This window comes from Peromyscus californicus, unplaced genomic scaffold (genome assembly GCF_007827085.1).
Source record: "Peromyscus californicus insignis strain IS unplaced genomic scaffold, ASM782708v3 Scaffold_5__1_contigs__length_169319896, whole genome shotgun sequence".
NCBI classification, from domain to species: Eukaryota; Metazoa; Chordata; class Mammalia; order Rodentia; family Cricetidae; genus Peromyscus; species Peromyscus californicus.
The window spans coordinates 48,781,573-48,800,933 of record NW_026294573.1 but is presented as its reverse complement, the minus strand read 5'-3'; the positions used below and the strand labels follow the sequence as shown (position 1 = coordinate 48,800,933).

Here is a 19,361-nt window from a genome sequence, read left to right as displayed (position 1 = left end):
GGCTGGCCTCGAACTCACAGAGATCCGCCTGGCTCTGCCTCCCGAGTGCCGGGATTAAAGGCGTGCGCCACTACCGCCCGGCTCATGTCATTTCTTAAGAGACAGATTTTTAGCTCATTCCTCTCTGATTTTTTGTTTTTGTTCATGTTTTGTAATAGCTAGCCCTTTTTTCACCCTCTGTCTCTTTAATCTCCTTGAATTTGGTATTCAGTTGCCCACATCCTATCTTGTTGTTGGGCTTTCTCAGGAACGTTCATTCCATGCACTCCATTTGATTTGCTTTGTTGGGCAAAGAAGGAAAAGTGACAACACTCTACCTCAGAGGGGCCATCCAGCTGTGACTCACAGGGAAAATTGAACACACAGGGACTCCGAACTGTGTCCATGCCTTTGGACAATGTTTTTCTATACTTCCTGCTGCAGAAATCTCCAGTTACCACCAGCCACAATGATCCTCAACATTCCTAGTGTGTGTCCTTTCCAGGTGAACCACAGAGGGCTTGGAAAATGGAGCCCCTGTAGGAAGCTGGTCGCAATGCCTCCTGTGGAGGAGCAGCCTCCTCTGCTTTGTGAGGTCCCATTGTTTTGATTTGGTTTCATCTCCCACTTAAGTCCCCACCACCTAGTCTTTATTTGGTTCTGCTTCTGGTCACATGACAGCCATTTCTCTGGGAAGTAACTCCCCTGCTGAATGACCAGCCAGCCTTCTCTGCTGTTGTCTCTGGTTTCCTCCAAAGGCTCTGCTTTGCCTGAAGGGACAACTCACTGTAAACAAGCAGATTGGAGGAGGTGGACAACTCACAGGGAGCTCCTTAAATTGGCGGCTGAGCGGTCCCCTTCCACCTCCACAACACCTTCCCGCCATTCCCTGTGCCCTTTCCGTTGTTCTTGGAGCAATCACGTGGGAACTGATGAGCCAATCTCAAAACCATACATGAACTGAAATTTGTAAAGTAAGCCTGTGCCACATTTGGTAGAGCGCCTCGTGAGACTGAGGCAGGATGACCCTATCTCCAAAAATGAAAGAACAGCAAGTCAGACCCTCTACACAGTAATCATGTAAGAAAACACCCGTAAAGAACTTTAAGTGTGACTAATTTTTTTACAAGAGTTGTGGTCATAGAGTAGTGGACCCAATACAGGATGAGAAGACAGGAGTGTCTGTGTATCCTTACCCTCAAACAATGAGTTCTTATGTAACTATATACTTTTTAATTTTTTAAACTTGATTTTTAAAAACACCATTATTTTATATGTGCCCAAGAAAGACAAAGGCTTCCAAATTCATCAGGGGACAATCGTTTTTTTTTTACCAGATTAACTGTAATACACTCTAGTTCTGGAAAGCTGAGAGTGTGAAAAGATGCGCATCTAGAACAGAGGAAACGCAGGGAGGATTTTCATGCTAGAAACAGCCCATGGGACCTGCACTGAGTACTTCCGGGGAGAGAGAAATCTATTGCTGTTAATGGACGGAGGAAAGTGTTTGAAGTTATAAGAATCAGATGAGAGGTAGCAGAAGAGATAATGGAGCCTTATCTCTCCTTGAAAACCCCCTCTTTATTACTTGCTTCTTATTTCAGTGACTGTGAGATGTCTCCTGTTTCTTTGTTTGTTTGTTTACATGATGACAAGACAGGCAATTTTGCTTCCCTGTTAAGTATAATCCTTCCCTGCAGTAATTCTGCATTTTGATTTGCATCTTTAATGTGGCAGGAATCTGTAACAAATGAAAAGTAACCATTGATGGGTAACAAAAAAAAAGTGTCAGATGGACTCTGATGTTTCCTTTGGTCCATAACTTGAGTAAAAGCGACTTATTCTAAGCAGTGCAACATAAAATATGTCCTCCAATGTGGACAGCAATTCTAAATTCTATAAACTTTCTGGGGGGAAATTATATTCATGTCAAGTTATTCTGCATAGAAACAAAAGATGCTATATTTTGTGAAACATCTATATCTGCTATGCCCACGCAATGGAACAAGAGTTCCACTAAATCATTCCACCTCCAAGGTAGCTGTAAGTGCAGTTAAACACTGGCAAATAACATCCTGGAAACTGGGGCTGGAAAGATGGCTAAGTGATTAAGAGCACTGGCTGGGTTTGATTCCCAGTATCTGCATGGCAGCACATAACTATCTGTAAATCTAATTCCAGGGAATCCAATACCCTCTTCTGGTCTTTGAGGGCACCAGCATATATGTGGTGCACAGACATACATGCAAGCAAAACATCCATTAATTAATTAATAAAATATATTAATTAACTAGTTAATTTAGTTACTTAAAAAGGGCTTGCTGCTTTTCCAGAGGGCCCAAGTTTAGTTCTAAGCAAACTTAGTTCATCAGGTGGTACACAACTATAATATCAACTCCAGGGAATCCAGTGCCCTCTTCTGGCCTCCTTGGGTACAGTCATGCACCACCCACCCACCCACCCATACACACACACACAGTCACACACAAGCACACAGATTCACACATACACTCATATGCATACTCACATTCACACACACACACACACTTTTTTTTTTCCTTAAATCTTAGAACCTAAAGAATTGAAAAGTTTCCCTGTCATATACCCTAAGTCTAGGCATTGGCTACTAGAATGACTTCCAAAAGCATCACTGTTTATGAAAGGTTTGTTGGATCCTAATTTCTGCCCTTAACTTCTTTGCAACAAGAATATGTTTCCCCATTCCTAGTTTTATTTGATTACATATTAATGTTGTAATAACACCTTTAAAACCTATAGCATTATTTTTTAATCACATAGAGTAAAAGACAGTTCCTCTATTTGTTGTTTGATGAGGAGACTGGGTAAAGATCCGAAATAGTTGAGGCTCAGTGTCCCAGCTCATAAAGCTGTGGCCAATTCCCAAAGATAAACAACTAGCCACAGTTGGCACCATGGTCAAAGATATCAGTATGATAACACTTCAAAATCAAGGATCTGTAACTATTGAAGGCAGGCACAAGTTAGTTAAAATGGCACAAGGCATGCAGGAACCTGGGTTTATGCTGCTGTTTTGTGGACAGGTTAAGAGCTAACCCCTTTCTTCCTGGGAGAATGCATATACCAGGTGACCTTGTTGAGTGGTCAGGGCTGTGCTGGGGTTCTTGTTGATGGACACATATCTGGTCCCTGGAAAGCTGCATTGGAGTGAAACATTTTCACAAAAGAGAAGCTGTGCCTTTTATGGCTCCCTGAGACGGTGGGATCTAAGTCCTTCCCTGAAGCTGACTCCCACCACATTGACAGATGCTAAACCCTGACTTTTTTTTTGGGGGGGGGGTTCAGTTTCTCCTCACAGAATCACCTCAGATAAGCTCATCACTTACTTTCCATCTCTTCACCTTCATCCCAGTGTCTTACAGTCTTTCGTTTTCCCGTGACACTCATTCCCGCCTCAGTCAGTAAGCTGTGCTCCTCGGTTTCGTTGGGAACTTGTATTTGTGTTTTCGTTTTCCATTCGTTTATGTTTCTTTGGTTTGTAGTGTCGGAAGACGATGTTTTTTATGACAAACTGCCCTCGTTTGAAAGGCTCTGTGGCACGCCTGCAGGTATGGTGCTAGCCGGGCGATACCTAGATGCTTAGATTGTTCTTTTTCAAATCCAAGCCATTTTCCATCTGAATGCTAGAAGCTTCATGGACATGCTCCTCACCTCATGAGTCCCAGTGCCTCTCAGATGCACCCTGTCCATGTACTGTCCATCGTGGAACTCGGGCCACGGAAGGAACTGATTTTAAGTGGGCATACATACTCTAAAGCGGCAGGTTGCATGACAGTTTCTCAGAGAAAAGGCTCAGACCAGGTGAGGTGTCATCGCTGTGTGAATTTCAGAGGAAGAAGTAAATGAGTACTCAGAATCTGTTGACCGTTTTCTAATTTAAAAACCTGCGGAAGCTCTTCTCCTCTTTGGTACAGAAGTAAAGGGTGTGTTGTTGACTGGATGTCTAAGGCGACTCCAGCAGAGGGATGGGAGATCTTTGACATCGCCTGTGAACTTTTCAATTGATATGCAACGCTGTTGTCCTTGAAAAGCTAAGCGAATGTTGCATATAAACCTCAACTCCAAGTTGTGCCGACAAGCAAGGGGACGATATTGAAGACAAAAAAAGGATACAGCAATTGCTGAATGACAGTTTTGCCCAAATTAATGCAGTTAAAATATGCTAACACCCCTGCATGGCCAGGAAGACATCTGCTCCCCGTGCATACAAGTGCCTAGCCTCAAGCTACCTACACGCGTGTCCATCCCTCCAGTCTCCATGGCTTTGATTTTTGCCTTGTTTGCTCAAATAAAACAAAAACAAAACAAAAACCTCTAGACTAGCAGCCTCCCCCTTTTTCCTGCACGCTAGTGGCATGCAGAGCCTCCACCCTCCCCCGTAGTGAGATTAATTACCTGCTCTGTAACTCACATCGTGTCCTTCTCTCTCCCTTTCCTTAACCTTCCCCATCCCGCTTCAACTCCTGGCCAAACAGAGAATGAGCAGCCTTCCCTCGTTTGGTTTGACAGAGGAAAGTTTTATTTGACTTTTGAAGGTAAGTAGTGCATAGCATACCAGATTCTAATTTCTAGTCTCCTCTCCTTCGTTTGTTTTTAATTCTCATTGACAAATCCCCAGTTGTCCTCAAAATTCTGGTCTTGCTTTTCTCCATTGAAAATGCTATGGCTACTTGAAAAGCATCGAGTACTAAAGAAAGCATTACATGAATTTGGTTTGTATGTGTTCCTCAACCTTTCCCATTGAACAGACTAAAGCTGATTTGCAGTTGACACTGGTCACTTAACTAACGGGGGCCAGTTAAAAGCAGAACAAAAACGGAACTTTCTTTGGCTAAGGAACTTGACTCTGTCAACCAGGCTCTTGCCTAATCCTTTTCCAAGTGTGTGTGGCAAACTTGAGCACGTTTGGGCTTGGGATACATTTGGCCTAATTTGGAAAAGCTGACATGCCAGGTAGAGAATCCAGTCCTGTAAACTGTAAGTGTGTGTGCCCGCGTGTGTGACGGCTCCGTAGGGGATCAGAGAAGCAGGAGAAGCGTAGGGAGCATTAGGGGAGGGTCGGTCCGCATCCCCATTGCTGTAACTGTAATGATCACAGGAAAGTGGGCAACTCCTGTTGAACTTGCCATTCCGGAAGACTAAGAGAAACACTTAAAAATACCAGATTTCTAAGCCCAATGTCTAACCACTTCTTAGACTCTCTGTTCAGGGTTAGCACTCTTCTGTTCTGTGTTTGACTTCTAACTCATCTTCACAGGAGGCATATTTGATTAAATGACCCACTTAAACTACCTGTTGGGGGGGAAGGGGAGAAATTAAGTTCTTTACCTAATTAATCAGCCATTTTTATGCATAAAGATTTATCATCCTATAAGGTCCTACATTGTATAATTTTAAATAGTGAAATTTATTTCAGGGCCAAAAGCTGGTAAAATATATAATTTTTTCCCTCCCTAGCCTTAAATATCAATACTGAACTTGTCTTTGTGTTCCATGGCAACAGGAACTTGAGTGTGTGTTTTAAAAATCAGAATGGCTGAAGTACATGAACAGTATGAAATAAACCCGCAAATTCACCCCGCAGTGAATTTTTCTTATAAGACAGAAGCCCTTAACGCTTGCACAGGTGAGGGAAACATGGTCTGGCCTCAACCCTCTCTGATGTTCATGCCGGTGTGTGCTCACATGTGTATGGGTGTGCTTGTGGATGTAGAGGCCAAATGGCCTGAAGCCAAAAAGAGGTTCGAGGTGATTTTCCTGAGATGATGCCTTTTTCCCATGGGACTTTATCTCCTGAGGGCATTAGTTTTGTAATAAGAAATATACCAAGCCCACAAACTTTTGACCTCCAAAATTTTCTAATCAGCTGAAATTAAAGGGTCCAGGTGAGAATGCTGGGCCATCTCACTCCTGCAATCCCAGCATGCCGAGCCTGATGCACTTGAAGCCAGTCAGGGCAAATAGCAAGCTCCATGCTGGAGAGACCCTGTCCAAAACCATCTAGACAAAACATATCCAGGCACCTTCTTACTTCTTACTGGGTACATCAGTAAAGCAGTGGAAGCAGCTGCTTCAGGATAGGTTGGAAGTCCTAAAGCACCGCGCAGACCTGTACCTGCCAAGCAAGGCTCTAACTCTGGCTCATCTCAGCCAGTAGCAGAGTCTGCACTCAGCTTTAAAAGCCAGGAAACTAACTAATGGGACAGAGCATCATATGTAGATATCAGTCTAAGGTGTTTTCACCTAGGGAAACCTGGCAAAACTGCAAAAACTATTCTCTATTGTCATGATGAAATGATATAGAAATGGCTGCATTGTATAACACCTTGAGAATATGGCCTCACCTCAACGTTTATGCTCCAAATGGACAGCTATTCAACATAATTAGCATTTTAACAGAGTCCCTAGGACACTCATGTTATTCACATGTATTCTTACTAACTGTACTTTCTTTCAATGCTTCATCCGAAGAATAAGGAACATGAAGGTTCTCATGTCAAAATCTTCACTTGTTCAAAGAAGCTTTTCATTTATTTACTGACTTCTGAATAACATTTTTTGTACTGTTTAAAACATCATTGTTCATTATCTGTTCTTAATAATGACTAGGACCTTATAGTCACTCAGTCAACGTTTGAGTCATTGACCAGTCCATCAAGTAACTAATGAACACTGACCAGTGAGTTTAGTTTGAAATGACATGAAGTAGCTCACACTTGCTAACAAATGGGGTAAAAAGCCTTAGACCAGGGTTCTAAAGTACAAGGGTCCCAATGCTTCTAAAAATACCTTTTATAAATAGTTTACTAAAAATTTTAATATATTTTTACATTGGGCTTATAAAGAAAATGATTCAAATGCTAGTGAGATTTTTTTTTTTCCTTTTTTGGAACAGGGTTTCTCTTTTTCTCTCTGGTGACTTTTTAAATCAACCAAAAAGAGAATCCTGGGGCTGGGAATAGGACTCAGTTGGTAAAGACTTATCACACAATTATGAGGACCTAGCACCCCCCTACAAACCCAGGCACCACAACTCACACTGTAATCCCCGCACTGTGGTGGTGGAAACAGGAGGATCCAAGGACTCACTGGCCAGTCAGTCTAGGCAAATGGTGAGCTCCAAGTTTAGAAGAGACCCTACCTCAAAAGTAAGGTGCAGAGCACCTGAGGAAGAGACCCACCATTGACCACTGGCCTTTACATCCACAAGCATACCCGGACACGTGTGGGTACACATACCTGCACGAACACTCACATGCACATGAGTACACACACACACACACACACACACACACACACACACACACACACACACAAAAGTATGTCTGCCTTCAGCCATCAAGTATTCTGAAGTAGAAGGGAATGATATTTCTGTGACAAATCACTGTGCCTAGTAGTTGTTTCAATCCTGTAGCGCCTTTTAATGTTAAGATGTTTCCAAAAACATATTGCCACTCTCCTTGAATGGTTTTTTTTAACTATAAAATCATTTTGCATCTGGTGGTGAAAATCAAACAGCAAAAACCCTTGCCACCATGAGTTTCCTTGTGTCTCAGACCGTCTCGGTTGCCTGTGTCACACTCTCTTCTGTGACCCTGCGTGCTGTGCCTATTCCTGTAGGCATGGTGCTTTTGGAACACCTTCCCTACATCTTCAGCCTCTCTGCTGAACTCACACTCATTTCCCTAACTGAACCCCAGCTCTCTCTAAGGACCAACATTTCTCAGAAACGGTCTTGACAGAGTGTTCTTCACTTTCCTGTGGCCATGGGCCATGCAAGTAGCAGCAGCTTTGAGTTCTCCCAGCTCTGCTTTACCTGTCAAACCTCCTGACTGTAAACATCGGTCATCGCTCATCTCTCGGATCGCCCCACTGGCTTTCCTTCTTATTGCCAATGACCACTCACCCCCAGCCCTCCCTCTGCATTCATCTGTAGACTTGAAGTAACTTCCTTTCAACCATGTTCACTTTCAAGCATCATCCCTAACAGGTTCTGTGGGGACGACTCATCCAACACATGCTCTCCAAGACCTCTCAGGCTGCCTCAGCCCCAACTCCATTCAACTCAGCATCAGTACCATGGAAACAGTGCCTACAGACAGGGTTCAGTTTAGCTATTTCATAATGAATACTTGCCATGCATCTTATATACTAGAAACTGTTGAGTGATGATTCTCTCATTCAGCAACATCTATTGAATACTTAATGCATGCAGGCACTGTGCTGACCACTTCACATTAGCAAAGAAAGCAAAAACATCCCTGTTGCCACAGAGCTTACACTCTAGCATGCAGGATTAAAAACAGGGAAATAAGGAGTCGATATAGTACAGAGGTGGTGATGAGTTCTGTAAGAAAAATGAAACATGGTGGAGGCTGGGACACACTGGGAGAAGCGAGGCAGTAAATAGTTAATACAGTATAACACCTGGGCACTCACTGTGTGTAAAGCACTTCTGTGTTCTCATTTCAATGACACAAGTCACTGCTGAAGAAAATGAGATCTGAGTAACAGCTTTCCAGAGCCTCATAGCCAGGCAGAGCAGGGCTTGAAAACCTTGTGGGAGACACCCTGCCCCATCCCTCAGCCCACCCTCCACACAGTCTCATCTTCAGGGCAGAGTTTTCTCTCACCCCCAGCCCTCCAACAAGGTCATTCCCAGACACAGTGTCTGAGTCTCATTGAAACCTCCTCTCCCACCCTTCCCGCTCTGACTCCACCCACCAGCCCAGTCATCCATCCAGGTTCTTTTCTATATCCTGATTAGACCTCAGAGGGTAAACAAATGTTTCTGGAAGGACCTTGGTCATCTCTGGAGTAAAAGACTTTCTTTTCTCTCTGGACTAGTGTTGACTCTGTGACAAGGCATTCTAAATGTCTGACCAATCATTGTATGCAGGCTTTTTAATGTCCCTAATTGATCACTGGTAAGTCATGATCACATGTAGAAAACACTCCCCCCTTCCCTCCCCCTCTCTTTCTAGGGATTGAACCTATAGCTTCACACCCACTAGGCAAGTGCTCTGTCACTGAGCTACACCCCAACCTAACTCACTTTTATTTACCCTGATTTTTAATTTAAAAAAAAAACCTGTATGAATTTGGAAAGGCTAATTAACTCACTTGGAAGTCATTAAAGAAAGGAAAATTGAAAGGTGTGGACAGTTTCCTGGGAAGCAGTTGCCTTGCTAAATTCCTAGTGTTCTTTAGGTGGGAGGGGCCCTCTGATTGTACCACTTAACTCAGGTCCTTTTCTATCAATAACACATTAAGATTAATGAGTACTTACTCTGAAAAACTCACAGTATCAAGCTATCAGGATGGCGAAACAAAGCAGGAACATAAAAAGCAGCAATTCAAGTCAGTCTTCATTTAAAATAAAAGCGTAATCCTTGCCCTTCTGAGATTGTGTGTGTTGATTGTGATGTATGTATGAATGGTACAATCCTCTCAATTAATAATGGAAGCTCACAAAGCATTTGTTTCTTTGTTTTAACATACTAAATCTGTTTAAAAGATTAAAGTGCAATTGAAATCTGCAAATGCGCTACCAGGGAAATTCGCGGAGGAATTAGTTCCCATTTTCTCTTCACTAGTTGCCTGGCTCTGGAAAGTACTCAGAATGAGTGTGTGGATGTCCGCTTGGTTTCAGCTCTTTGAAGACATTGCCCTACCTCACTCGTGTTTACTGTAACACAGACATGCTGCAGACAAGATAAGTGGTCAGCAGAGTGTGTCCTAGTCATCTTGTTTGAACAAAATGTCTCAGGCAAATGTATATGAGGGCTCCTAGGCAGGACATGAGTGCCCAGAACTCATGTCAGAATCTATCTGATTAAATAGTTATGGGAAAGCTTAATGAGTGGTAGCTTCTGTACCAGGCAGAGCATAATAGTGAATTATTTATCATTATCATCATCATCATCATCATCATCATCATCATCTCCAGGTACTGTTTACTATCTTTGCCAGTAATGGGGCTGCAAGATTTCATGGATTACCCCATATCACAGTTCACTTCTGAGCTAGCATTCCAATACCACAGCTCAAGTTGATTACGCCACCATCTATAGTGGTACTCCTACTATTCACATCTCCAACAGTGATCAGAGGTGCAGGAATTTGGGTAACTTCTTCAAGATAGCACAAAGTCAGGAATTAAATCCTTTCATAGAGAATTATTGGGAAGTCATAAAAGTGATGTTTCCAACCACTACAGTTGTCTGTTGTGCCCTCCAAGACCTCCCAATCTTGAGGATTTAATGTCCCTTAGTCTTTGTCTTATAAACTTCAAAATGCAAAGAATGACAGGATAATGGAAAATTAAATAAAATCAGCTCTCTTTTGTTTATTAAAGTACTATATCACCTGGAAAAAATTATTAATTATTCAGACTATTGTACCATCCATACATTACATTCAAACTGGAGAAGTGACCAAATTCTGGTATCTTTCTTCTCTCTAATGTGATCTGTTAGCTCTTTGGTGGTAGCTAAGTCAGGATCTTCTTGGGTCTCCATCAGATTCAGTCCCATGGTCTATTTTCCTCCTTTTAGGACCATGATGGTCCCAAGTACAGGTCCCTGAACTGTGTCAGGCTCAAAAGAAACTGAGCACAATTCTGCAGATTGAAAATATGCCAGAAGCAAAGGAAGCCTTCTACTTTTGAACACTGAAACTTTTATCCCTCTGAAAGGAGATGAACCTCAAGTGTGTGTTATACTTGCCTGGGTGCAGAAGTAAACTGTAGAACTGGAAGATCACAAAGCCATCAGCCCTAGAAGAAGGATTACTTCATGGAGACAACTCTGAAACCTGAAGCTTGAGTTAAACACTTCCCTAGGGCAGGAAGAAGGAAACAGTCCATGATTAACTGATCCAAAAAGCTAAAGATTAACTAACTTGTTCCTTCCCTCTGTGGGTCCAACTTTTCCATGGCTCCTCTTGGATATAACTCCCTGTGTTGGAATTAATGACGATCAAGCAAAATGGTGTCTGCCTTCTAGAAATGAACAAACAACAGGAATTCTCATAAGGCATGCTGTAGCGTATGCATGGGAGAGTTGCAAAACTCTGAAACATCACAGGGGCACAGGGGTTAGCTGAGAAGAATCTGGGATGTCTTCTAGGAGGAAAATGAACTTGCCTCAGCTGACATTAAGAAACAGAATTCAGGAAGCTAAAGGTTCTAGTTTGAAAGAGTAACTTGAGTAAAAGCAGGATGAGGAATACCTTGCTTGTACTCAGCGATGCTAAACCCAGGGCAAGTGAGGAATGTTTGAGGAGATTGGCCAAGTAACTCAAGACCGTATTCTATAGTCCATCACGTGCTTGGAGGAGGAATTTGAAACACAATCCCTGTGCATGGTGAATTGTAAGGACTTTTTGAGGGAGGGGTGGTCTGAGCATCTTTGATATTTAGACAGAATCAGGGAGAAGTTAGGTAGACAGTCCAGGAAACAGGAATGGACCAACTTGACACTACTGTCAAGTCTCAAAAACACCATTTAAGCAGCAACATTCTGTACCTAATAGGATGGGACAAAAGAGGGAAGGCTGACTCCACCTTCAACAAACATAAGAAGCCATCTCAGGAGCCATTGACAGCCACACCCCCAGCCCTGCACAGTTTCATTTCATTTGTTCTCAGAAGCCAAGCAGGGTCCTACCTGTTTGGTACTTGGATGGGAGACCCAGGGAGAAGTCTGTTGTTAATCAGGAGGAAGAAATCTCCAATGGTGATGTGATCAGGAAGAAGGACTGAGGTTCCTGTGCCACATCCATTGAGATTAAGTCAAAGAGGAAATAGACTGTAAAACTGCAGGCAAGCTGGGCAGTAATGGCACACACCTTTTTTTAATCCCAGCACTCAGGAAGCAGGCAGATCTCTGTGAGTTCGAGGCTAGCCTGGTCTACAGAGTGAGTTCCAGGACAGACTCCAAAGCTACAAAGAGAAACGCTGTCTCGAGACCCCCACCCCAAGAAAAATTCTGGCGCAGTCTGCTGAGAGTGAAGGGCCCTGCATCCAGAGATGGGAAGGTTTAACTGTGGGGTATGCCTGCACTCAGCAGCCACAAGAAAAGTTGCTCCATTGTGGGTTGTTTTCTTTTTAAGAAAAAAAATTTTTATTCATTTTGCATACCAAAGATCCTCCTCTTCCCTCCTCCCCCCTCCCAGCATCCCTCTCCTAATCCACCCCTCTGTTCCCTCCTACAAGAAATTAAGGCCTCCCATGATGGAGAAACCTGTGAAGACAACCAAACCAAACTAGTGGGAACTCATGAAATTTAGATCAACAGCTGTTGAGCCTGCATGGGACTGGACTAGGCCCTCTGCATAGCATTTTTTTTTTTTAATCAGTGATTAATTGTAAATGGGCCATTCAATGACTATGTCTTTGTAGAAACTATCAAATGGCCTAGATGCCTTGCTGTCTTCTCTGCTGTTTGTTCACACCTGTGACATTCTAAGTGCAACAACCTGAACCACTGGAAAGGAAAACTGCAGAGATAAACACCAGCTTCTCCATGAATGCAAACACAAGTTAACACGGGCATTGTGGGCTGTTTCTTTCTCTTCCTACCTGCTGTCCGTCCATGCCTTCAGCACTCTCTTGAGTGTGTATCCTTTTCTGTTATATCATACTACCTACTTCTGCTTTTTCTCCCTTCTGACTCTCACCCATGGAAACTCCCAGATTTGCGTGTGACCAAAGGAATGTTTGTATTTGTTTGCCCACATCAAGTAAAAATGAAATGATTCACAGAAACTCTAAAATTAATTACATATTAAATTGTGCGTTTCTTTCTTTATTGTAAAGAGTTATTTTTATATGATACTTCATTTTTCTTTTCCATATAGCAGGAACTCGAGCAAAAAAAAGTTAAGTTCACTATCTACCTCATAATAATCTTAGGAATCTATAAATCACATTGAAGGAATTGACTGTTCAAAATAGTTTGTCAGTGTTACAGGGTTTGACTAACATGGTCCTTAAGATAGATTCAGATGTAAATGCCTCTAGCTTGCTCACAATTGTATCTGTGGAAGGAGGCAGGAGTCTCCCTATGTTTTGTGTAGGTTCTCAAAGTTAATTATAATGGATGTGTATGCGCTAAGATTTGTCATGTTTTATAACTGTAATAGGGAGGGATCTGGTAGGGAAAACAATGATCAAATTGGTAGCACTTGGCTTTTGTACTTTGCATTTGTTATCAGCATGATGACCACGGTGCTCATTCAGTCAATGATTATTTGCTGAGCACCTGCTATGTGCACAGGTACGCAAAAGCTAGTGGGACACAGCAGTCAGTAAGAAATGCATGTCCCTGCCTTCGTGAAGTTGGACATCAAATGGAGGACAGTGGCACTGACATGGGAAGAATATTGTTATTAAAGAAATAGAGTGTTTCGGAGGCCTCCACCCATGTCCCAGCCTGTCTCCTCCACTAACCTAAGAGGGCAGTGGAGGGATAGGAGTGATTGAAATCTAGGTAATCATCACTGAATACTATTAATTGTTGCTGTGTTAGCATTTTGATATATAGTCGTATGCCATATGTGAATGTTACTGTAACTGGAAGGTGGCTTTATCCTAGATATTAGAAAGGAAAACTCCATTAATTTATATCAGTGTACTCAGTAAAACATATTTACATATGCATATATATAATTACATATGTAAGGAAGAAGTGGAATAGATGTGTTTCATATCTGAAAGAGGGGTGTGTGTGTGTGTGTGTGTGTGTGTGTGTGTGTGTGTGTGTGTGTGTGTGTTCTGTTTAGGCTCTGTAATAACCCTTCAGGGTTAGAGCTACGGCCTCAGCATGATGTGTTATAACCTAAGTCTCGAATTCCTTCTCTGGAAACTGAATAATAATGGCACCTTTCTTATGACACTGTAGTCAGGATGAAAGTCCAGCCATGGGTTCACTGTGAATGCAAAACATTCACTAAATATCGGTTTTTACTAACATTGTCCAATCTCACATGTCCCTGGCTTGTGACAGGGCTGTCTCTGTATCAACCTTGCTTGCTCTCAAGAAGTTTCTAGCATTTCAGTCTTCTACATAAATCACCCCACAACATGATCTGCTATGAGTTGCTACCTGGCTTCCCTTCCGATGGACAACAGCATTTTTTTTTCTTTCTTGTACATAATGTCACCTCCCTCTGCATCTACCTCCCCCAGAACCAGTCCCTAAAGCCGACTTAAGACTAATAATCTAGCTGGTGGTATACTCCTATGTTAAAGCTACTGGGAGACATGCAAGGAAACTGCTTGAATCTTGTTCATTTGTAAATCATGGTGTTTATCAGATTTGACAAGTAATTATAAACCTCCCCAAAAGAAAATGGAAGGTAAGAAATCTGAGGAAACCATTTCACTGTTCTATGGACCTGAGCCTGTTTCAGACAATAGCTGGCCAATAATAGCTTTTATTTTTGTCATGGGTCTTTTAGGAAGGACCAGCATAGTTTTAGGTTGCATATTTCCATAATAAAATCATCTTTTAAAGGCTGGGGGTATGCTTCAGCAGTTGACTGCGTGCCTAGCATGTAGGAGGCACAGCACTACAAAAGAAAAAGGGAGAAAACCCTTCTTTATGGACCTCTAGCTACCCCAGGAAGGAGAAGTGATATAAATAAAAAATGGAGAAGGTTTACCAGTGACACAAAGAGATGTAGATACTCAGGAGAAGCTCCCCTTTCAAATCCTTTCATGTATCTGGGTTTTAAACATATTTAGTTAGCGTTACCTCCAAACCATTGTTGGATATGAAAGGTCCTTAAACAGAGTAAAGTAAAACACAAATGTAATTATTCCTTATAATAATTATTAACACAGACATTCTAAAATGTGGGAAAGACAATAAAACCACCAGGCATGTATTAACAATGGTGCATTCATCGCTTCATTGTGTCCAGGATTTCTTTGGCATCCTCAGCATAAGGCCTTCTAAGTCACCGCTGTTAGGATTTCATCAATGATTTTGCCACCATGCAGGTGGCAGTCATTTCTGCATAGACTGTCAGCAGATGGGGAACAGGGTGGAATTGTTTTACTCTTCTGCTGTTCTGCCTAGGAGTCACCAGGACACGGGAAACACAGAAGGAGAGGGGCTGCTATTCTTGTTGGCAGGCAGTAGTGACACAGGTACCATATGTCCTCACAGTTAACGTTTCTTCGTCTGATGTTCAGCATGATGATGACAAGCTTCTGTTTCCCCTAAGTGCTGAGGGAGAAGCTTGAAAAACGCCGCTGATAACGCACAAAGGTTACTCTGGGGAAGTCTGGGAGGGAGCAGGGCAGGGGTCATCTTTGAAGGATGTTCTGGTGAAGCTGTGTTGTTCTTGAGAGGCCAGGAAGAATGGCTGTTCGCAGTGATTCCTCCCATCCATAACCTTGGCTTTTTCTGAACTAACTCAGAACTTACCACCAATGAAACTGGCCATTCAGACAGTAGACTTTCAGGAAGTCCATCAGTTCCGGGCAACTCTCTTCCTCTATCTCCCTTCGCATGTGTCTGTCCCAATGGGAAAACACCTTTCAACAGTGCTCAAAATTGCCAGCATCCATTTTTTTTTTATTTTTATTAATTTATTTTGCAATACAATTCAGTTCTACATATCAGCCACGGATTCCCTTGTTCTCCCCCCTCCCGTCCCCCTCACCTTCCCCCCAACCCTCCCCCCATTCCCATCTCCTCCAGGGCAAAGCCTTCCCCACAGACTGAGGTCAACCTGGTAGACTCAGTCCAGGTAGGTCTAGTCCCCTCCTCCCAGGCCGAGCCAAACAATCCTGCATAGGCCCCAGGTGCCAGCATCCATTTTTGAACTGTAAGGAACCATGCAAGAAATAAAAATTAGAAATGTAGAAACCTCTGTAAAATTCCCAAATTATTCCTATTGTGTTTATACTATTTCTGATGGACATTATAGAAAACTGGGAGAAGCAAACACGTGAGAAAAGTAAAATAATCTGTACTCTATTAACCACAGTCACCATTATCATTTTGCTATAGTTCAGTTCTGGTACTTCCCATGTGATTATTACACTGTGCATCCATGGCTTGCTCATGTTATCAAATACTACATAACTCTGTGCCCTCTTCTTTTAACATACCCTCTGGCCCATTATAAAGCACTTGAAAATAGCTCACAATTGGCTTTCTTGACTCAAACACTTTACTTGTAAAAATTAAAAGATATCAAAAAGCACAAACTAAAAATTTTACCCAAAATCACACTTTTCAGAGATTGATACAGATAACATTTTTAAAATTTTGTTGAAAACTCTTGAAGAAACACCTCTCTGTACACACACACACACACACACACACACACACACACACACACACACACACAAATATACAAGTGCTGCATTTGCTTGATCCCACAAAGCCATCTAATGGAACACGCTCCACTGGTTTAACAGATTTTGAGATGCAAAATAAGCTTAAATATAGACGAGGATTTGTTTACTAACCGATGATGGCAGACAATAGCCAAGGCACTGTCTTCTACATACCCATCAGAAATCAAATCTAAGCTTCAGAGGTTTGAATCATGACTGGCATCAACAATTTGTTATTAACAGTAATATGGTTTTGTTAAACATATTTATAATCTTGACTTTGTATAGTTTTTTTTTTGCATTGATAGCTCAATTTTACCATATGTAAAAACTCCAGCATTTTGTCTGCACTTATTTTTCCAAGTTTATTTCTAAGTTTCTGCAAAGCAAACAGCTTCCCTGAAAACCAGCCAGAAGTTTTTGAAAGTTAGTGTTTTAATACCTGAGTATCATTCCACAATGTGTATCAGTCAGCCTATTTATCCTAGCTTTCAAAATTACGGGATTTAAATCCCAAAGAAGGTGCATAGCCACACCTATGAGCCAGTCTTCTGCATAAATTAATTCTTCACACTCTTACTACATCAAAGCAGAGCTTTTTTTTTTTTCTTTTCCAAGCATTTTTAAGGGAAATAAAGTTCCAACATAGTAAAATTCAGTCAGACACATGAAGGGAAGTTGATTTTAGTAACTCAGCTGAAGAGACTGAGAGGAGCTGGTGACTTCCATGTGTGCTTACATCCCCAGTTACAGCAAAAACTGGGGGCAAGTGTTCTGTGGGAAGGTCCCGCTTTTCTTTTGGTATCAGTTACATGATGTGTCTTGTCAAAATGTTTCCAGGGGTATGTTTTTGATACTGATACTGAGGGAAATATTACTTAGATTTCAACCAAGTTGAATACACAATAGCTCTGTAAACCTCACAGAAGCCTTTAAACTGGCTACATTTAGTGACTACATCCATGTATGCATACATATAAATCTAACCCTTTTCCCGCACAAATGATAACACTTCATTACAATATATATATATATATTGTAATGAAGTGTTATCATATTTTAAAAGAGTAAACACAAAGTAACTAGGCCGAATCTACCACCATATTTTAGGAGAAAATGTAACTCACATCAGAACACAGATATGGCTCCTCCTATGAAGACCTAGGTATGGCTTCCACTGTGGTGGTCTTAAACCACTTCTGAATGGAGGCAAGAAATGTCATTAAATAGCTTAATAAAATGTTTGATTTTTAACTTTCCTTTGATATTTGATTTTAAAAAAAAAGCTATCATATTTTATGACAGAGTCTAAGTTAGCTTTTTACTTAAAAGGAACATTACAGTCTGGTTTGTGAAGCATGTCCCTTTCCCAGGCTTGGCTTATTCCATAGCATCTTCCGAGTTTGCATCTGCTATTTATCCCTCACCCCTCAGGACTTAGCCCAGAGCAGTCCTGCTCATTGCATGCTATGAAAAAGCCCATAAGTGGTCCTCTTGTGGGACTCCTAACAGTGGGGACAGGTGCTGACTCCAACTCTTTTACTAGCCTTTGGGACCCTACCCCTCACAGTGGGTCACCCTGCCCAGCCTTAATACATGGGGAGGTGTTTAGTCTTACTGCAACTGATATGCCATGCTTTGTTGAGACTCATGGGAGACCTGTCCTTTCATGGGTGGAGATGGAGGAGGAGGGGACTGGAGGGGAAATGGGAGTGGTGGGGAGTGATGGGGGAGGCTGTGGCCGGGATATAAAATAAAAAGATGAATTTTAAAAAGGGGGGGGCAAAACAGCAAAAATCCCATTAGTCTTCCAAGTCATACACACACACACACACACACACACACACACACACACACACACACACACACACACACACACACCTTGTCATTCTCTTGGTGTCTTTCTTCCATTCTGGAGAAACCATGGAATAATCTAACTGAACAAACTCTGATGTCATCCCCCTGCTGTGTCTCCAGCGATATACATTACCACTTTAATGGTTCCATGGTTTATAATGTACTGTCCTTTATTAATGTCTGTTTAGGTTGCTGCCTTTATGCAGCATTATGCACTCAGTGGCTTTAAATCTCATGTACGTGTCTTCTCCGGTTAGGCACTGAGCCTTTCTGCTTCTTCCCTAGGCTGGGCCATTCCCTGCTTTCTCCCAGCTAGGTATAAGGGTCATTTGCCTCCAACCTGAAGCAGACCTGCTCGAATGACTAGTTATTATTGTTCTTTCCCCTGGTACCCAGGAACTGCTACTAACTGGCCACAGCTGGCCCTTCTAGGGGTACCACAGAAGTGCCATCAGAGGCTACATCCAACGCCTTCCTAATCTGATTTAAGTGTTCATGGTATGATTGAAGAAAGTCAAGACATCCAGGCAGGTCTGCCTCCCAGCTCTGCCCTTTTTCCTTGCTGAATGTCTATCCTGTCACCACATGATGTAGAATCTGTTTTATCACCTATAAAATAATGGTACTTACCCTACAAATATGTTGTCAGGATTAAGAGTAGATCATTAGCTGGCAATATAGTTCAAGAGTAGAGGGCCATCCTAACATACCAGAGGCTCTGGTTCTGATCCCCTGTACTACCTATAGTAGAGTGGGGGCCATGGCATACAGACCTGGAATCCCAGACACTCCAGAGGTGGAATCTTGAAGGATGGTTAATCCAAATTCATCCTCCACATCAGCCACCTTGAAGCCCACCTAGGGCTGAACTTTACCCCATCTCAAAGAGTCAGTCACTATACTAAGACTGTTTACCCCTTGAAAACATATAAAAAGCATAAATTTATGTTGGCATTTGCAATTAGAAGTTATTGAAGGGCAGACATAAGAGCTACCATAACAAATATTGCACCTACCTTGTGAGCAAACAGCAATATAATGATGGCAGTATTAAATGCTTCTGTAATTCCATGCATTGCTCCATTGCAGTTTTAGTTACTATTACATTCCCTTCTACTATAGATTCCAC

General features: G+C 42.1%; 1 protein-coding gene across 33 annotated transcripts in view; it reads left to right on the top strand.

Moving 5' to 3' along the window:
• The window catches only part of Sgip1 (SH3GL interacting endocytic adaptor 1), a 192,843-nt gene that overhangs the window by 152,852 nt on the left and 20,630 nt on the right, over positions 1-19,361 (top strand). For 13 of the 33 annotated variants that reach the window (XM_052716889.1, XM_052716890.1, XM_052716891.1 and 10 more), the window contains 2 exons: positions 3,501-3,566; positions 4,494-4,553. The exons of 8 other annotated variants lie outside the window; for them this stretch is intronic. In XM_052716889.1, coding sequence (XP_052572849.1) covers positions 3,501-3,566; positions 4,494-4,553 — 126 coding nt within the window. The remainder of the gene's footprint in view (positions 1-3,500; positions 3,567-4,493; positions 4,554-19,361) is intronic. 12 more of the 33 variants (XM_052716921.1, XM_052716909.1, XM_052716920.1 and 9 more) reach the window with 2 other exon arrangements.